Here is an 18666-nt window from a genome sequence, read left to right on the forward strand (position 1 = left end):
TTTTAAATAGGTTGAAATGCATAGTGACAGTTTCAACACAAACAAGCCTGAAAGGTGAAATGGTGATGTGCAAATAAAGAAAAGGGGTGAAGGTAAAACGCCAATTTATTAAAGAATAATGTCTGCGAAAAAATGAAATAATGAGCCGCAACGCGAAGAATCATTACAGTGTTTGTGTGTGTAAGAGAAGAATAAAGTAACACAACACAACCCAAAGGACGACGAGTGATCTGAAAGGGCGAAGCTGTTTTAACTTCTATAACTCACAGAATAAATCGCAGATGTGAAATATTAACATTTTGAGGCATTCTAACTTGCTAACATATGGGTTTGCAAATCAACTCTTTGGAAGCAAACAGTGATTACAAATGTGAGAATTAGAGAGAATAAATAAATATAATCAGGATTTGTCATTGTTTTTTTAATTTGATAATCAAAAACAGTGGCCAATCATGGACGTGTTAATATCTTACAATAGTAATGCACGCTGAGCCCAGCAGAGGCCGACTTCTCCATAACAAATGACCCCAGAGGCCCGTTCGGCCGCGGGGCCAGCTGTGAGGTGACAACAACACCGGCCCAGTAAACACACGCAGCAGCTGCTTTGACATCAGAACAATACACCGGAACTCTCAAGATGTTCTTCAACACACACATCTTAGTTGCAAAAACTGTAATGTTAACCTACAAGTTAAAGTTTAGCATACATATTGTAGGATTTTTTTTGACCGATTCTATTAAAGATATTCACATTATTTTGTGTTTTTTCTTGTATCGCACATTTAAATAATTAATTGTCGGTTGCACCGTTTTTCTTCAAGTGCACTTTATTTTGGTATTAACGAGTCGTGCCGTGCTGTGCCGGGGAGCCCGGGCACTACCTTTCCGGTCCCTCCCTCCCTCCCTCGGACCCTCCCTCCGTCCTTCCTTCTTGTCAGCGGTTCAAACTTGAAGTCAAACCCGACCTGAATCAACCTCCTTTTTGGGGGACCTTTTTTTTGTCTTGTTTTGGTAGGAATGTGTTGAAGCTCTCGAGCTTCCGGTCCGCTCTTCGCTCCTCGGTGGAGTTGCACTTCGTTTCGTCTCCGCTTTTCTTTTTTTTTTTTTTAGTTCTAAAGCAGCGGGAGGAAATGTCCAGTTGAGGATTGGAAAATCCTCGCGAACCGCAGGCCCCTGTGTTTGTAATGATTGATCAAGGCTTCGATAATGGCGCTGAAGGTAAGTCCCCGGCGGCTTTTCTTCGCTGTTCTTCGGCGTCGGTCGGGGAGTATTTCGTCCCTCTCTCCGATCCCTGACAGCTGGATGTTTTGGACTATTAACGCGGCCACAGTTGTAGTTTCTCGTATTCGTCTCTCGGGGAACAAGTTCACTCGATACGCAACATTTTTACAACTAGCAAACAGTTTGAATAATCCGTTTGAGAAGCGTCGAATGGCCGCTTACGACACATTTGTATACGGTGAATGAGTTTTCCTGCGTAACACGGAAAATGTGGCTCATTAAAGAAAGTGTCTTGTGACATTTTACTACCTTTCCAGTGCGGGTCATTTCTGCCCCCCGCGGAATGCTGGGAAATGTAGTCTTTAGCGTGCATGCATGGCGGGGGATCCTTCTGTAAAGTATGCATAGGATTGACTTTACATTTTTACCATTATAATAAAATGAGTAAAGTTATGTTTTGAATCATGATACATTTATTAGAGTTATTGTTTGTTTAATGGACGTCCGTATGAGTTTTGCTAATCTAATAACAGGAAATGGGTGGGTGGGTTTTAAGCTAATTTCCTTTACAATCCTGTTTGTGGTACTAGATTCCCATCCTTGAAAGTTAAACATCCCCTCAAAACAATATAAATTAAAGAAATAGAATAAGCGTCTAGTTTCAGAGTTGATGGTAATGCAAATAATATGCAGCTGCTTGTAAAACTTGTTTTTCTTGTGACAAACTGTCAGAGGTCAAACTTTCATGTTTTTTAAATAACATAGCAACACGCATCATGCGATCAAGCTGGGAGGGTCATCTTTTACCCAGGCAGACTAAACAGAAACAAAGCACTGTGTCTACAAATGATAACTGAGTCTGTGACACTTTCTCTTCTGTAGTTCCTGTTCTAAAACATTCTCCAGCTTCATCGAGTTCTTGGAGGTGGCTGGCTGACTCCAAAACAGCTCTCTGATTAAATAGCCTTAGGTTACACCTCACTGGTTAATGAACACGTTAGCTGGAAGCCCTGTGAAGGTGATACTGTTTTTTACATGTTGACTTTGGAACTGACAATCCAAGTGAATTTGCATTGGTCAAATATATGAAAATAAACAAACAAGGTCTGAAGTAATTTAGAATATGTTTTCACACTATTACTTACCGGTGGCACCTGTCTGCTGGTGTGTAGATGTGGGTCATTACGAGAGGAACTGTCATCTGATGGTTCTGGCCATGTTTTTGCTTAAAACTAGGGCCTGATTAAAAGTTGCTCAGAAGAACTAGTTGGGCCTGTTTCACCACATCTTAAAACCAGTCCACAAAGAGTCAAGATCCTGAGGGAAATATTGGGTGTGTTGGTTTAAGAGTGTAGATGCAGATGTGTGTTCATGTGCCGTCTTCATAAAAAAATGTTACTCAAACGCAAAGTGAACTGTGTGTGTGCTTTCTTAACCTTTTTTAGGCACAAGCTTTATATGACTTCCTCGCCGAGGCTGGAAACAACGAGTTGTCAGTGAAAGAAGGCGAGACCCTTACGATCACCAATCGGGTAAATCCATACCATATAAGTGTGTGTGTGTGTGTGTGTCCGTCCCCTGCACAGGGGACTTTTTCAATATTATTCAGCTTTTTGATGTGTGTTTTTTTCTTCTTTTTCAAATCATGTGACAACTGGTTTTGGATCAATCTAGTTGTGTCCTTTTTGAAGTACAGATTTCATCTGCCATAGCACTTGTGGTACTTACAGACGGAGTTTATTTTTTCTCTTGAGATTCCTATCTCAAACCCACAGACAGGCCCAACTCTCGTGATCTCAGGCTGAACACAAACAAGGAGAGTCCCAAACGCACACAGGGGAAGGAAAAAGAATAAACATGAGGTCATTACAGCCAGTCGACAACAGTTCAAAGGTCACTTGCTGTGTGCTGAGCTGTGTGGTTTCCAAATCAAAATCAGTTTCATACTGATCAGGAACTAGTGTGTTTTCTTTTCTAAATAAACTGACTGTGGAGGAACTTGTCCGGGCAGCTTTCGCTGTGTTTACGGAATTGTGGGAAATCTGGGTTATTGTCACCTACGTGAATTACACTGAGCTAACCTTACACAGCTACATGTTTTAATACGTATTGCCGCGGCAGCAGCGATCAAGGTAACATCACAACTTGCAGCAATGCGTCTTTGCATAGAAAATGCTCCAAATAAAACACTGTAGAACCGAGAGGAGAAATCCCAATTCCTGAGAATGTGTGGTTCATTGTGCCGCGAATGCTTTTCATCACATCCTCTGACTTCCTTTTCAGGGTTTCTTTTCCCCCTCAGCGGGCTTGTTTATGGCACTGGGCAGTTTACACGGCCCGTGCTAACATTTTTGTGTTTTCCAGAGTATCGGAGGCGGCTGGATTGAAGCACAGAACTCCAGAGGGGAGGTTGGACTGGTGCCAGAAGACTACATCGAGGTAAGCTGCGCCCTCTCCTGCTCTCCGATCAAAGTTTCAACCTTTTCAACCTGTCAAGACCTATATCTGTTAGATATGTATCCTTGAAGTCAAGGATAGCCTTTCACTTTGACTCCAAACTGAAATCACAACAGGATGTGGCTTCTCCAGGGTTTTGCTGATTAGGGTCTTTGTGTGTGTGTGTGTGTGTGTGTGTGTGCGCGCGTGCGCACATTTACGCTGACCTCATCATGACTCACTGTGAAGACACAGTGGGAGTTTGATTGGAAGTAAGCTAAATAATGGAGTCTATTAACATCTCAGGCTCACTGCAAACCACCACCTCTGCATCTAAAGAGGCAGTGTCTGTGCGATTGATACTATGCGTCCGTTTTGCTTTTCCAAACACGCTCGCATGGATGTGTGTGTGTTTGTCTGACCTAACGTTAACTCCACAGCTGCCCCCAGACTGTTAACATTGTTTTCCTTATTTTTTATCCCCCCCCCACCCCCCAAAAAAAACAGTTGACAATTGCACTTACGTAACATCTAATGAAAAACATGAGGACACATTTCTCAATAAACAGCGTTTTGTTTCAGTGCAAAAAAAAAAGATCTGCAAAAATGAAATGACTAACTAAGAAAATAGCTGGAAGAATTAACTGTGGTGTCTTCATGGTGGCAAGTGGTAAAGGGCCTTTAAAGACATTTAATTATGACCAGCCGGTGTCGTCACACTTTGGATACAGTGAGAAATGAGACACGGATCACATTAGCGCAGAAGGATGTATCTTTAAAAGACATTAAATCATTGTGGAATCTCTGGAGTTGTAATGGGACAGTTTTTTTTTCTGTCTCTGTCTCTGCCTCTTCTCTTTTATCTTTTCATCTGCAGTTTGGAAAGCCGTTGCCGTCGTTCCCGGGAGCTGCAGCCCCTCCTCCAAGTTTAGGAAATGTTGCCACTCAAGACTTGTCCATCTTTGATTCCTTAGCTCCTGCAGCATCTGCACCGGCACAATACCAGGTAATGCTCCCACCTGACAGTTGGTTTTTTCCCCAATGGCTGCTTTTTGGCTACACGCTGGCAGAAAGTCTGAGTCGTAGTTGAACTTACCACTCTAAACTCAGCAGTTCAAGCTTGTGCTGGAGGAGTAAGCGTGGGCGCGCGGGCTATGGCCCTATATATTCACAGTGAAAGTATGTGTGATGGGGTGATGTGGAATGAAAAAGCAGAAGCGAGTGATGACAGAATGTTATTGAGGACTCTGTAGCCTGCGAGATCCACACAGATGCAGAAGTGAGAGCAGCTGCCCGAGGAAGATAGAAGCTCTGGTGTTTGTGGCGTCAGAGCCTCTGACTCCAGTTAGACAGAACCGAGAGGAAACACTCGGGGAAATCTTTTGTATTTGGCAGGCAGGAAGTTCCACGAGTGTGAGAATACTGCTGGATCAGTTGAATTTTGGGCACAGTTAGTGGTTGAGTCCAAGCAGGAAATGTGTCAGCCATTATGCCTCATCCTCCCTCCCTGCCTCTTGCCTTCTCTTTTCCCCTCACACTCTCTCACACAGGCCATCCATAGCCAGCATTCACTTTAACCCATCCCGTGCTGAGTGTATAAGCCTCCCCCTGGCGGCGCTTTGTGATGATGTCACCTTGTTCTCCCTTCAAGGTGGATGCTGGGGGCTTAAGTCCCCAGCCAGGCACCCCCGACACCCCAGTTTCCCCCTACCTTTCGTCCCCCGATGAGGTAACCGCCACGTAGGGGTGGTGGATGAGACCAAGTCCTGCTCCCTCTCTCGCTCTCTGCCCCGATTCCCCCCCTTCCTCTCCCGATTGGTCCGCTTTGGCACCCCACCTCCCCCCCCCCCCCACACCTAATCCTAGTGCCTGCAGAGAGCATGATCTCACCATCTCCTTGCACCTTGCTCTTCAGTGCACACATGCACACTCTTAACCGTTACTCCACAACGTTCAGAATCTCGTTAATAATCTTGTCATATCCGAAATTATGATAAAATGTCATTGAATTTCTGTACAGTGTAAAACATGAGAAACCGCCCCTGTCGCTGAGTTTTAGTCCTCGCTGCGCCCCTGTGTTTTTTTTTGTCATTGCACCTAATTGTTTCCGTACGTCCTCGCTAAGCGACGGTTTAATGTGACGCCGGCACTGGTTGTGTGTTCCAGCAGCTAATTAGCTGATTAGCATTAGGCTCACTGAAACCTACATGAAGCACACACTCGATGGCGTGCCAGTGCGCCCGAGTGTCCACAGCGGCTCAGAGGATGTTGGCACTGCAAGCACAGCATGCAGTTGGATTTTTAATTTGGGTGTACTGTAGAAATAGGATGGTATTGTTTTCGGGTGAGTGCTTGTATTCATATTGGAGGCAAATGTTTTCAAATGGGCAGCTTTTAGTATTTTTATACTTCTAGTCACTGCATGCACAACCTACACACCTCACAAATGCAGAGGTCTGCATGTTCGCTCATCCATTAGACGGGACTCTCCTACGCTCTCCTCCCCACACTTCCTCTGTCCTCCTTTCGCCCCTCACATTTCCCCTCTCCCATTTGCTGCAGGCTAGCAACGGTAATGACCCCTGGTCCGTGTGGAACTCGGACCCCTCAGGGGGCTCCAACAATAACTGGGCGTCCAATCCGGAGGGAACCCAGACTGGGAAGAGTCCGGCTGAACCTTGGAACGCCGCGTCCCAGGGCCACCCTCAGGCTTACCAGGGTCCAGGTAAGAACAGCTCCTCAGGTAGCCGGCGTGGTTCACCTGACGTTAAAGTACAGTAAGAATCACCGCATGTGGCGTTTTAAATAGTGAATTGAATTCTTGAATTGTTCCTCATGATAACATAAAGCAGGAAATAAAGACCATGCTTCAGATTAGCCTGTCTAGAGGCTTCTGTTTTCTTTTAAAGTTATTATTATGTGTCTTCTGTCAAATCTTCAGCAGGGCATTTTAAGTATATTTTGATTCAAGACTTCTGAAGCAACAGACAAGATAATCTAGTAAAAAGGGAAATAGTGGTGCCACAAAACAGCGGTTAGACTCTCCATCATGATTGCATCCATGCGTGGGAGGTCACACACTGTTTTAGCTCTTTCTGTCATTATCTTTTTAAACAGTTAGGCTTAGTGTTTGCATTTAGCTTTTAAACTGTCATCCTTGTGACAAGACAGTATATACTTCTGCAGTGGATAATGTTTGCGGAACTCCCTTAATTTCAGCAAACAAGCAAAGACCCAAATAATAATAAGCAAGCTCTTGGAACGTTCTACTGCAACACTGATAGTACCAGATGGGGTTTGCTACATATAAGATAGAGAGAGACTAATATGTATTCTCAGCACAGAGTACCTTTTCCTGTCCTTCAACCCGACCCAATACTAAGGGATATGCCTCGAGGATAGACAGTGACCCCCCCGCCCCCCCATCTGGAGCTCCAGGTTGTCTGATCCAGTGCTTCATTATTTGCAAACACTATTTCATCCAGTTCTTTAAAGATTTGCAGGTGCTTTAACTCCCAATCGTGGCTTGGTTTTCTTTCTCCACGGAGAGGGACAATCGAGTCATGAATCTGTTTTAGTAGACTATGGAAAACCTCCCTCATGACTCAGAAGGACAAATTACTTTTTAATTCTCCAGTTGTTATTGTAAAAATAAACCTGGGAAATGAATAGCGCCAAGTTAGAATTAACAGACTTTTCCTTTTTTTCTCTCTTGCCAAAGACATCTACCCGTATCCGTACCTTATCGATTACACAGGTATCCCATGCATTTGCCTGGTGAAAGCGGTTTTGTGTGTGTGTGTGTGTGTGTGTGTGTGTGTGTGTGGACTGCCAATAAGTACCACCAAACAGTTTTATGAAATGACGTAATGTCTGGAATGCATGTGTGTGCAGCCTTCAAATCTTAATATTAAAACATTACTGTATATAACAATATAACACTGTATATAACAATATAACACTATTAACCTAATAGTGCCAGATGTGACAGGACTAAGTTTTAACCTCCGACACATGCAGCACATTTGTGAAATCAAAAATCCTATTAACTTCTGTCTCACAGCATGTTGTCCTTTTTTTGTTTTAGGCCGGTTTTACTCAAGTCATTTATTAGCGGGGCTATTTCTGTTGGATGAGAAGTTCATTAACTTGGTGCATTGTTCAAATGTATTCCTCAGTCCCTGGAATGGGAAGGAGAGAGCTGGGACTTATATTTGGACAAAATAACAGTGATTGCTTTTGGGCTTTTTAAGGCAGATGTAATTATTTATCCTTTATCCTATCCTTTTTAAAGATAGAAATTGAGAATTGGTTCTCATTAAGCACCACCCATTAACTTTTTGGAGAAATCTTTTGTTGCTATTTACACATACCACCATTAAATCTCCTTAAAGCCATCATTTTTAGATTCTTGATGCAACATGTAGTCTGCCTATCCACCACAACAATGATCAATAATGGAATCAATTAAGAATCGGTTTGATCACAAGTGATCCTTTGATCCTCATTGATGAGGGCAGAAGCTGCTCTTTGTGTCATTTAATGTTCTGCAGGAGCTGCGCTTTCTCAGCTCCCGCACCATAACGCGTTTCACAGCAGGTGGCTGAGCACAGAAAGGGTTCTTTCTCCGAGCCTAAAACACAGTGCATGTACCCGCTCTCAGGCGCCGAGTATGACGAGTGGGATGACGAGTGGGACGACAAGTCCACCGGAGGTTACCCCGAGTCAGAGTCCGGAGAGGGCGGCGCGATGCAGAGGGGAGGAGCTCATGCGCCTTCAATGAAAATCTCCCTCAACAAGTAAGACTTGATAGAGCAGCAGGTTTGGGTTTAACAGGAAAGCGAAGGAGCAGGACGGTGTGGCTGCTTCTAGTATCTAACAATAAAAACCTCTCTTTGAGCAGGTTCCCCGGGTTCTCCAAGTCTGGTCCAGAGCTCTACCTCTTATGCAAGCAGCTCACTAAGGGCAAAGAGAAGCTAACCATCTATGTAGGTCATGTCTACATATCCATACAATATATTCTATGCCATAAAATGCTGATTAGCAGTTTCTTAAAACTTGTGTTGAATGCTCAGATGGGAGAAGTTGGTCCGGTGTGGTCTTACCCAGAAACTCAGCTCGACTGCGTGGTGGCTGATCCCAAGAAAGGCTCAAAGCTGTACGGCCTCAAGAGCTACATCGAGTACCAAATCACACCCAATGTAAGTGTCCCGCACCATTTAATCCTTTCCATGTCCTATTCAGTCAGATGAGTGTGATTAGATCACGAGTGGTGCTAAACGAGACCTCCGGTCCTTCTGTTCGCAGACCACCAACCGACCGGTCAACCACAGATACAAGCACTTTGATTGGCTGTATGAGAGGCTTCTTGACAAGTTTGGCTCAGCCATCCCCATCCCGTCTTTACCAGACAAGCAGGTGACCGGTGAGTTTGACCGAAAAGCAAAAAAATAAATAAAGATCAACGACGCTGAAGACGAAGGTATGAAACATAGACTATTTTCCTGTTACAGGGCGATTTGAGGAGGAGTTCATTAAGATGCGTATGGAGCGGTTGCAGGGCTGGATGACCAGGATGTGCAGACACCCCATCGTTTCCTGCAGCGATGTATTCCAGATCTTCCTCAGCTACAAGGATGAGAAGGTGGGCCATTCCTCCTCCACTTACTCTCCCTTCGTTCTAAAGTATTTTACTACAATCACTTGATTTTAAAATGAGTAATTGTTACAGGACTGGAAGACGGGGAAGAGAAAAGCAGAGAAGGACGAGACAGTGGGAGTGATGATCTTCACCACGATAGAGCCTGAAGCTCCGGACCTGGATCCTGTGGAAGTGTGAGTTTCATCGAACTTTACCCACGCCCACCGCAAAAGACACCATCGCTAATGGCTGAATGTGTCTGAGACGATTCCTCCCGCCCCCCCAGGGAGCAGAAGTGTGAGCAGTTCAGCAGGTTCACCAAAGCCATGGACGACGGGGTGAAGGAAATCCTCACCGTGGGCAACGAGCACTGGAAGAGATGCACAGGCCGTACGTGCACACGGAAGCTGAACATGAATGTTTTACCACACACATGCCGCACCTTCATCTCCTAATTACTGTTTAGATTCATCTGTGGTTCGTCGTGTTGAGTATTTTGTCAACCCGAAGACGAATCCTTTCACACAGTGCGCGCCTTGTCCCCATGTTCCGCCTCTCCCCTTCCACAGCGCTGCCGAAGGAGTACCAGCGGATCGGCAAAGCCTTCCAAAACCTCTCCTCCGTCTTCAACAGCAGCGGATACCAAGGTGCAATTATGAGCCCCTCCAAAGCGCATGTAGTCCTCGTAGTGGCGGCGGCCGCCATTGGTTGTGTGGAAGCGTGTTCCTAAACAAGCTGGATGCCGTTGTGAAACACGCTGGTGACATATTTGAACCCCTACAGGCGAGTCAACCCTGACGGATGCCATGACGGCAGCAGGCAAGACGTATGAGGAAATAGCTCAGATGGTGGCCGAGCAGGTGGGTGCTGCTATTCAGAAATGTTCGTCATTTGTTTTTTATTGTCAAAGGACCTTTTCTTCTACCTTTCCTATGTTGAAATGAAATGGGGGGGATAGAAAGGTCCTGAAAGGGGTGTTGTTCCAACACGTGTACGTCAGTGGAACAAAACTCCTTGAGTTTATTTTAGACCTTTTTTATCAACCACATTGTTTAGTGTTCACTCTCTCGATGGTCCTATCTCTACGGACATCCTGGTTGGCCAATGACCCCTTTGACCCGACGTCCTGTCTGCCATGCCTGCATCTCTAAAGGACAACTTATGTCCAGTATTTCCCAACTGTTGTGTTCATCCCTCTATTTGTGGCTTCTCTGACCGCTGTTTGTGGGCTGATTTGGTTTCGGTGTGTAATAAAATCAAACTTGGGCCTTTTTTGACATCCATGCTGCTTCCAGAGGGAGGATTCATGTGGTAAGCAATTGAAATTGAATGTAATGTAATGTTTCCTTTTAGTTTAGCTGCGCCTGTGATGGTCTTGGCAGTGATGCAGCGACACGTCTACAACGTTTGTGTTACATTTTTCTGTTTTTGCCTCCATCCGTTGACCGTTGCTCCCTTTTACAGCCCAAGAAAGACCTCCACTTTGTCATGGAGACCAACAATGAATATAAGGGGCTTCTCGGATGCTTCCCTGACACCATCGGAGTCCATAAGGTATACTATTACTTCCATTTATAGACTCTGAGCTGTCATGCTTTGCCTTTAGTAATTTGGACGAAGCAGACAAACTGGTTGAACACTACAACTCTGAAACAACAAACCGTATTTCCTTTCCTCCTGCAGGCGGCCATAGAGAAGGTGAAGGAGGGAGACAAGCTTGTGGCTGCCGGTAAAATCGCCCCCCAGGACAAAGTGACGATGGCTAAGCGAGTGAGCACAATGTCGTACGCGTTACAAGGTAACACTCACTCAGAAACATTTGAAGCGGTGGAGTTTTTTTGTTTCCCGACATTTAATTTCCTGTTTTTTTTTTTTCCCCCCTCCTTGTGTCCCACAGCTGAGATGAACCACTTCCATAGCAACCGTATCTACGACTACAACAGGGTCATGCAGTTGTACTTGGAGGAGCAGGTCAAATTTTACGAGACGGTAAAGTGTTTTATATTGACCATTCATCAGAGTAAATGGGAGCCTGTAGTCTTTTTACCTGAAGTTGCATGAGAGCTCAGCAGCCTCTGACGCCGTTTTTTTTTCTCTTTTGAATTCTACAGATTGCTGCAAAGCTGCGACAAGCACACAGTCAGTTCACTACTATGTGAGCGCAAGGACCTTCGGTCTGTCGAGTACAACGCGAGAAACCAGATTGACATCCAAAATATTCTTCCTTACACTGCGATATTTTCCTTCCCTTTAATTTAAATATTTCTTTGCTCTTTCATTGTCTCTGGCCTTCACCTCTTCCGACAGTACAAGCTCACAGTGTTTCTTTTGTTCTCCGCTCTCCGGCGTTGATGAACAGTTGATCAACGCGTGCACCGGCTGAAAGCCTGCGTGCTACACAGCCCCTTTCCGCCGTACTGCGGTGAGACAGGAAGTTGAAACCACCACTGGCACATTACATTGCGTCGAGTTCCTCTAACGTGATGTATGTCTCGTTGCCATATGCCACATCCCTTTTTTTTTTTCAATAGTTTTTCCGTGTAGAAAATTGTAAAAGAAAGATTTTACACGTGTTGCTGACACAGTGACGTTGTAATGCACTTACACTAAAAAACCCAAAGCTGCCCCCCCCACCCCCCCTCTGTCCGAGCTTTGTTGTCTATTCCTCAGACAATATTTGAATTGTTTTTCCCGCCTGTCATAAGTTAACATTTCGGAGGGTCGTAACACATTTTGTTAAGGCGGTGTATTTCTTTCAAGGACCCTCGGAGTCTTTGAAGGGCTGTCAAAGTGTGTCCCCTGTATGTCCACTACTGGCAGTCCCGAGCCGCTTTTTCTCCCGACCTTCCTGAAGGAGCTAACAGGAAGCTGTGCCTCCTTCCAGCCGGTACCCGAGGAGACTAGTAAAGGTTGACTCGGCGTCCCCCCCCCCCGTGCTGCGGACCACGACGCTGCAGTTTACATTTTGCCAAAAGGCGGCATAGAGGATACCCGAGTCGGGGTCAACTCTTTTAAGTGCTCCACCCTAAAGGTAAATGTCAGTGGTTTTGATGCATTCCTTCCTGTCCCCGCACAGCGCTCCTGAAGAATATTTGTCCTTTTGTTTTTTTGGACCAGATTATGTCGTTTTATACGGAGATGACACAGGCTCACATCATGTGTGCAGTTTGCTTTTTACCACCTAGCTTTCAAAATCTAATCTTGTTCACTCTGTTTTCTTATCACTTAATACATGAAAAATAAACATATATAGATATAAATATATATATATATTCTACCTGACCCATCAGGTGGTTCTTGTCATTGAGATACTATTTTATGTATAGGAGTATTTGCGATGCAGTGTAACTCAAAGAGAAGCAAAAATCCAGTTTGATTTATTAAACAATGATTTTTACTCATTGGGAGGTTTTTTTTCTGTGTGTGTGTGTGTGTGTGTGTGTGTGTGTGTGTGTGTGTGTGTGTGTGTGTGTGTGTGTGTGTGTGTGTGTGTGTGTGTGTGTGTGTGTGTGTGTGGTTTCCAAAGAATCTTGTCTTGTTCTGCACATCGCTCAGATTGCCACACACTACACATCTCTGACTCACTAACAGTAAAGCCCTTATTCGCCCCTCGCAGATTCTCGCGTAGCGATGCATGGGAATGAGAACGAGTCGCCCCCCGTGCGAATGGTCAAAGAGTTTTTTTGTAGTGGGGGAAGTGAAAGAGCCCTTTTACACCCTGTATATTCGGCTCGCGGCTGCCGTCAGGTGCTGCTGGATGTGTAAGTGGCGTGAAGTACGCCCGGCGTTTGAGTGTACGTGTTAGAATGTCTTCAAGCCTCGCAGCGCTCGTTTTAGTTTGAAACAATAATTTTGCAGAGGAAAGACTCTCAAACTCAAGTCTGTAAAACAGTTTCATACTTAAAAATAAAGTAAATTGAGTACAAACCTCCTAGGATATGAGTTATCGCTCATTCATCAGCACACAGTGCTCATAAAAACTTAACCCTTAAAATATGGAATTGTGTCATTTGTGTCCCATTTGATATGTATATAATGTTTATTCTACAATCCATACAGAATGTATATACAGTCCTCAGAGCACATCTTGCTCCCTGCCCTGTACTCTCATCAAAGGGATATTATCTAACATAATAGTGTTCTGAATGAATCTTTATTTTCCACAAAGATTTTAACAATTGATTAAACTCATAGTTGGCTGCGAATCCAAAACGAATGAAATTGGGTAGAAGTGAAATCATAAATATGTAATAAGCAGATGAATCATTAAATAGTTTCATGTGGTCTTCCTGCCAGTTGCAAATGCCTTCTGGGAGGCCCTTAACCACTACGTCAACACTTCAAAGCAAATGTTGGGTTGCTAATAGTGTGTTAATGTATTAAACTAAAAGTACAAAACAGAAGTAAAAAAAAAATAAGAATTTCGTCCGTGGTGGAATGAAAAATGTTAAAACTCCTAAAGAACTCCACAGCATGAAAATGCTTCAGAATGTGTTCTCCATTCCTCAGAACATCGAGCATACCAGTCATATCTGCACGTGCACAGAGGGTCCAAAATACCAGGAACGAGGTCGTCGCCGTTGTGGACACAAGGGGACGATCAGCTCCTCCTCCTCCGTGACGTCACGGCGGGTCACGGCGACAGGCGGCTTCGGAAGGAGCGCGGTCGGATCATCATGCTGACCTTGCGCAGGGAGTAGTAGTCCGAGTCCCTCCACGAGTACCAGACGATCCCATCGGGACCCAGCGGCCCCCGGCCTTTGGGGGTGTAATGGCCTCCCTGCGGGGAGGGGGGGGGGGGGGGGCATCGAACACAGGTGGTGAACGCCTGTCGTGACCTCGGAAGCGTCGTGGTCGTGCGCACTCACCCTGTAGTAGACGCCGTTGAGGTTGGCGTAGAAGCACTGGTTGTACCACCAGCCGCCGTGCGAGATCTCGGCGCAGATGTTGCCGCTGTCCGGCGTGCTGAAGCCCTGCTTGTCGTGGTACCAGCTGAACGAGTCCTTCGCCGTCCCACTGAAGCCGGACACGCGCAGACGGTACCGATGCTCCTCGTCGCCCACGCTGCGGACACACAAGCACCACAAGAAGTAAGCTTTGCGCGCGCGCGCGTGTGTGTGTTGCAATGACGCACGCGTTTGCGTGCATGTCACCCACCTGAAGCTCTGGTAGAGGGCGTGCTTGTGCACGTTGCTCCAGTCCTCCAGGTCGACGCGGAGGCTGTAGTCCCCCTGGGTGCTCAGGACGTGGATGTGATTGTTGCCCAGCCAGAACTCGGAGTGCAGGTCCCCAAAACCGTCCCTGTAGTCCCTCCAGCTGCGGTCGAAGCTCAAGGAGCCGTCGGCGCGCCGCTGGATCACAGTCCAGCCGCCGCCTGAGGCCAAAAAAGGGAAGAAGAAGGTTTGTGAGTGAGGGAAGAGCAGGAGAGCAGTCTGGGACCGTCTGGGACCATGCGCCTTCTGACATCGTGCATGCTACTGACCATCCGTGTCCATGTCACAGTAGACCTCCACTGGCACGCCGGCCCGCGACGGCACCACCGTGTAGAGGCCTGATCTCCTCACGCCATTATAGTAGATGGACGCGCAGTCAATGGGGCAGTTCCTCGCACTCTCTGGGGGAAGAAAACGCGAGACAGAGTGGAGGAGGAGTAATCAGTAAAAGGTGGGTTTTGTCGTCCTCTGCTGGCGGGCATTGGCTCACAGGTAAGTGTTTCTCAGGGAGCGTACCTGAGTGCAGGGCTTCTTGGGCACTCATCAACGGATTGGGCCGGGGGATGTTGATCAAGCACCCCGGGCTTTTTTTCACATTATCCACCAAAACAGTCAGATTGTGGAGGTGGTTCTAAACAGAAAGGCAGTGAAAAGGTGAAGCTGTAAAAAAAATAAAACCTAAAAGGGAAATAGCCCAATGCACATGATAGACATACCTGGAGGTCAAGAATCAGGCCACTCTGAAGGTGCAGCAGGGTGGTGGCTTCAGCGTAGTGATGCTCCAGCTCATACAAACGCTGCTCCAAAGAGGTATTTAAGTGGTTCCTCTCTTCACTCTGACGCCATAAATCACACATGCATGCTCACAAACAAGATCACAGGCAATAATAAGAAATCATTTATAATTATATATATATATATTTTCTTTCTGTCACCTTCGACTTAACAGCCACTATAGGGACCTACAAAAGGGACCAGCCCTCTCTCATAAACCCTCTCTATTCCTAGCCTGAACACAGAGGATAACGCTAACTCCCATTACCACCAGCCCTGGTGCCAAGTCCCCGGCCCTCTTCCCATGTACGGCACAGGAACCCCCTCCGCCCCGCCCAGCTGAACGTATGTATAGGCTCACTGCCTGAGACGCATGACGCAGCACGTGGAAGAAGAGGAGGCTAATCCTGTTAGCGACTAAGGTCAAGGACTTGTTTGGGGGGGGGGGGGGGGACCAGCTTGATGACCAGACACCACGTTACAGTCCGGAACTACACTCAACTAATGTGTTTCCTGTATGAAAATGTGGCACAGACAAGTGTTTTTTTTTAATCGAGGCGCGCTGCACGATCTGTAATCAGAGAATACAACAACACACAAACTGGGAATGTCCTTTCCTTCCTTTCAAATGAATAGGGAATGTTCATAATCAGTTAAAGCACGTCTAACAAGACCGGCTCTGAAAAGTCCCACACAAGAACAGGATAAGTTCCCTTTTCCCGAGGAGCAGAGCGTCCTGCCACCTCTCTGCTCTGTAGAAAGGATCCGCTGAGCTGCATGTGGACTAAAGCGAGCTCTCAAAGCGGTTGAAAGGATTGGTGCTGATAGTTGACCCTGCTCAGCTAAGTCAATATGGAGATCTCACCTGCAGCTCGAGGACATGGATGCGGTGCCGGTGGTTCCTCAGCTCCCTCTGCAGCCCGGAGACGGTCTCCTTCAGCGCCGCGATCTGCTGCTTCCTCTCCTCGTTCTGGTGCAGCCAGTAGGAAACCTCGTCCGCGCAGCGGAACATATCGGGGCATTTCTGCTCGTCCAGCTGAGGCAGCGTGGCCACCAGCCGACACATCCCATCCTCCATCACCTGTTGGATGGCGGACAACTCGTTTCTGTTCATAAATAATGTCACTTTACTTTGCTCCTGAAGCTGTGCTGATACAATCATGACATGTTATGACAGAATGTCTTTATTGTTTGCACCTGATAATATGAATGTCATATATAAGTGTACATATCAGGGCTTTTTAGGGCAGTATGATGTTAAAAAGCTTCATTTCTAAGTGGTTCAATTCACAGGATTGGCTCTTTGAACAGTAAAATTGTGATATTATACTGCGTATAAATGACAAGGATGTTATCCTCATGACCAGCCCCTTTCTACAATATTACCACAGACGAGGCCTCCAAAGACATCCATCATTTTATTCATGTTTCAAACATAACCCAGTGACCGTAAAAGACACACTGGGGTTCCTTACGCATTTCTGGCAGAGAATGATATTCAGCTCAGTGGGTACCTGGTTTGTGTACCCCCCACACTGGGACCCCCCGCCATTGCGCTGAGCGGTGGCGTTCGGGTCGTCGGCTTTGGCCTCCGGGAGCAACACGATGAGGATACACAGAGCGGAGCACACGGTCCAGCCGGGGGGGTCGTTTAAGGACAGTAGAGACATCGCTGGCGCCCGGTTAGTCCGTCCCTGCCTTGTCAGAGTAAGCGAGGACGAGACACAGGAGTGCGTGCTTCACCATGTGAGGCTCTGCTGGCTCTGCCTTCAGGGGAAAGAAACCGAGAAACTCCGTTTTTTTAAATTTATTTTCATCCTCCCACAGAAGAGTACCGTCTAATTCACAGAGACAACGAGACGCATTTTTCTCAGTGATAGGACATACATTTAGGAATGTGAGATTAGTTGAAAGGCAGGTCGTCTCAGTCCTCAGGTAGCTCCCCAAACACACACACAGCTCGCACACGTCACCTGCTTTTACCGACAGACTGATGACTTTTTGTCTCCGGATTTGACTGGTAGGTAATAGTTTTTAAATCTTGCTCAATGACCCAAACATGCACAGAAGCATCATGAAACACGTGGCTCTGTGCCCTTTGCAGCATGCACTGCACTGTCCTCTCGGAGCGGATGTAGCAAATGGATGTGTACTCACCCGAGTTACAGACCCCCTACTGCCTCGTTCCGGACCCATTTCAGGCCGAGGGGTTGTGTCCATTTTCTTCTTCTCTTTCCGTATGTGTCCTGTTGTAACGATCTCTCTCTCCCTCACTGCGCCTCATGCGCTCCCTCTCAGTGTACACATCCTAAAGCTGTAATCCACCTCTAAGAGGATTCACAACGACCAAGGGATGGAGGGAGGCCGATAAGTAGGCAATTGATGAGAAAGTGTTGGTCAAAGGGACATGAGAGAAAAAAATATGCTTCATTTTCTTTCTTAAAACAGCTTTTCATGAAATGCTTGGGTTTTTGTATTTGATGGTTGATTAGCCTTTTTAGAATCTCAATCAAAAATATATAGAATAACATAATTCTCGCATAACAATCGGCCCGATTGACAGGTTCATAAAAAAAGGAACAGAATGTTAGCACAGCGTTCCATTTGAATTGAATACACATACATGACATGCATCGGGCAAAACGCCCGCACACATCAGCCCCTTCAGTAAATAAGCAAATCACCTGCAGGCACAATAATCCTGCTCAAAGCCAGTCGTAATGAAGGCTGATGTGAATGGGAGCATCAGGGGTGCTGATCCCATTACAGCAGCCAAGCTGCTCTTTACATCTTTATACTCTCGGCTATGTGTCTGCGTGCACGTTCTCCCTTCTTTTAAAGAAAAAAACGCCATGCTATTTAGAGCACTTTCTATTTGTTTTCAAGCAAATGGGCTTTTCAACAGACTTTTATAAAATCCACAAATGCTTTTCCTAAACCAGCCGAGAATGCATGTCAATGGTAAACATTGCCAGGGGGCTTTGAACAGGAACACATTGAGCAGCATGCTACTTATAAAGGGCTTGCACATCACACAGAAGACAGTGATTAACTCGGCCAGGGCATCATAAATGGAACAATAGAAAGCGCGGCTGTTATCTGCTGCGTGTGAGAGATGCGTGTAAGGCCACAGGGAGGCACCATGTAACAACTCATTCCCTGCTCCCCCACAGAGAGGACGAGCCATGGGGGCTGCTGCTGATATGTGACCTGAAGACCCCGAGGGCAACAGAAAGGCAAGCTTTCACCGTGCCGTGTATTCACACACAGTCACTTTGGGGGATGTTATAAAAGATGATTAAATGAGCCGTAATGAATCCAGATGGTTGTTTGATCATGAAAAATAAGCGAATCACAACGACCTCGGCAAGCCTTTTATAT

The 18666-nt window shown here is 46.1% G+C and overlaps 2 protein-coding genes across 5 annotated transcripts; one reads left to right on the top strand and one right to left on the bottom strand.

Annotated features, from left to right (window-relative positions):
• Positions 1 to 926: 926 nt before the first annotated feature.
• Positions 927 to 12699, top strand: snx9b (sorting nexin 9b). Of its 4 annotated transcripts, XM_062559551.1 has the most exons (20): positions 927 to 1218; positions 2667 to 2753; positions 3586 to 3660; positions 4535 to 4663; positions 5309 to 5386; positions 6220 to 6382; positions 7379 to 7414; positions 8321 to 8456; positions 8561 to 8645; positions 8733 to 8858; positions 8965 to 9082; positions 9171 to 9301; positions 9389 to 9492; positions 9585 to 9688; positions 9868 to 9945; positions 10082 to 10158; positions 10763 to 10852; positions 10982 to 11096; positions 11196 to 11287; positions 11410 to 12699. In XM_062559551.1, exons 1-20 carry the CDS (start codon positions 1207 to 1209, stop codon positions 11455 to 11457), a joined length of 1884 nt encoding a protein of 627 aa, XP_062415535.1. In that variant the 5' UTR covers positions 927 to 1206; the 3' UTR covers positions 11458 to 12699. The 4 variants fall into 4 exon arrangements, with proteins under 4 accessions (XP_062415535.1, XP_037305361.1, XP_062415536.1 ...); XM_037449464.2 differs by lacking the exon at positions 7379 to 7414 and having other exon boundaries at positions 928 to 1218; XM_062559552.1 differs by lacking the exon at positions 5309 to 5386 and having other exon boundaries at positions 928 to 1218.
• Positions 12700 to 12776: 77 nt separating this feature from the next.
• Positions 12777 to 17407, bottom strand: si:ch211-203k16.3 (microfibril-associated glycoprotein 4). Its single transcript, XM_037449465.2, has 8 exons — positions 16800 to 17407; positions 16151 to 16366; positions 15228 to 15347; positions 15028 to 15142; positions 14781 to 14912; positions 14456 to 14672; positions 14167 to 14362; positions 12777 to 14078 (listed from the first exon to the last, which is right to left on the bottom strand). The coding sequence occupies exons 1-8, from the start codon at positions 16953 to 16955 to the stop codon at positions 13932 to 13934; spliced, it is 1299 nt and encodes a 432-aa protein (XP_037305362.1). The 5' UTR covers positions 16956 to 17407; the 3' UTR covers positions 12777 to 13931.
• Between the last annotated feature and the right edge of the window lie 1259 nt (positions 17408 to 18666).

This window comes from Pungitius pungitius, chromosome 20 (genome assembly GCF_949316345.1).
Source record: "Pungitius pungitius chromosome 20, fPunPun2.1, whole genome shotgun sequence".
In the NCBI taxonomy this organism is placed as follows: domain Eukaryota; kingdom Metazoa; phylum Chordata; class Actinopteri; order Perciformes; family Gasterosteidae; genus Pungitius; species Pungitius pungitius.

What these genes read in the sequence shown, in the direction of transcription:
- snx9b (XM_062559551.1), top strand. An exon ending in CAACAGCAGCGGATACCAAG is followed by an intron (nt 9,946 to 10,081) that starts GTGCAATTATGA and finishes GAACCCCTACAG; the next exon opens with GCGAGTCAACCCTGACGGAT. An exon ending in CTCAGATGGTGGCCGAGCAG is followed by an intron (nt 10,159 to 10,762) that starts GTGGGTGCTGCT and finishes TCCCTTTTACAG; the next exon opens with CCCAAGAAAGACCTCCACTT.
- si:ch211-203k16.3 (XM_037449465.2), bottom strand. Translation starts at nt 16,955, where the DNA reads ATGTCTCTACTGTCCTTAAACGACCCCCCCGGCTGGACCGTGTGCTCC. An exon ending in CCAAGAAGCCCTGCACTCAG is followed by an intron (nt 14,913 to 15,027) that starts GTACGCTCCCTG and finishes TTCTTCCCCCAG; the next exon opens with AGAGTGCGAGGAACTGCCCC. An exon ending in GCCCTCTACCAGAGCTTCAG is followed by an intron (nt 14,363 to 14,455) that starts GTGGGTGACATG and finishes GTGTGTCCGCAG; the next exon opens with CGTGGGCGACGAGGAGCATC.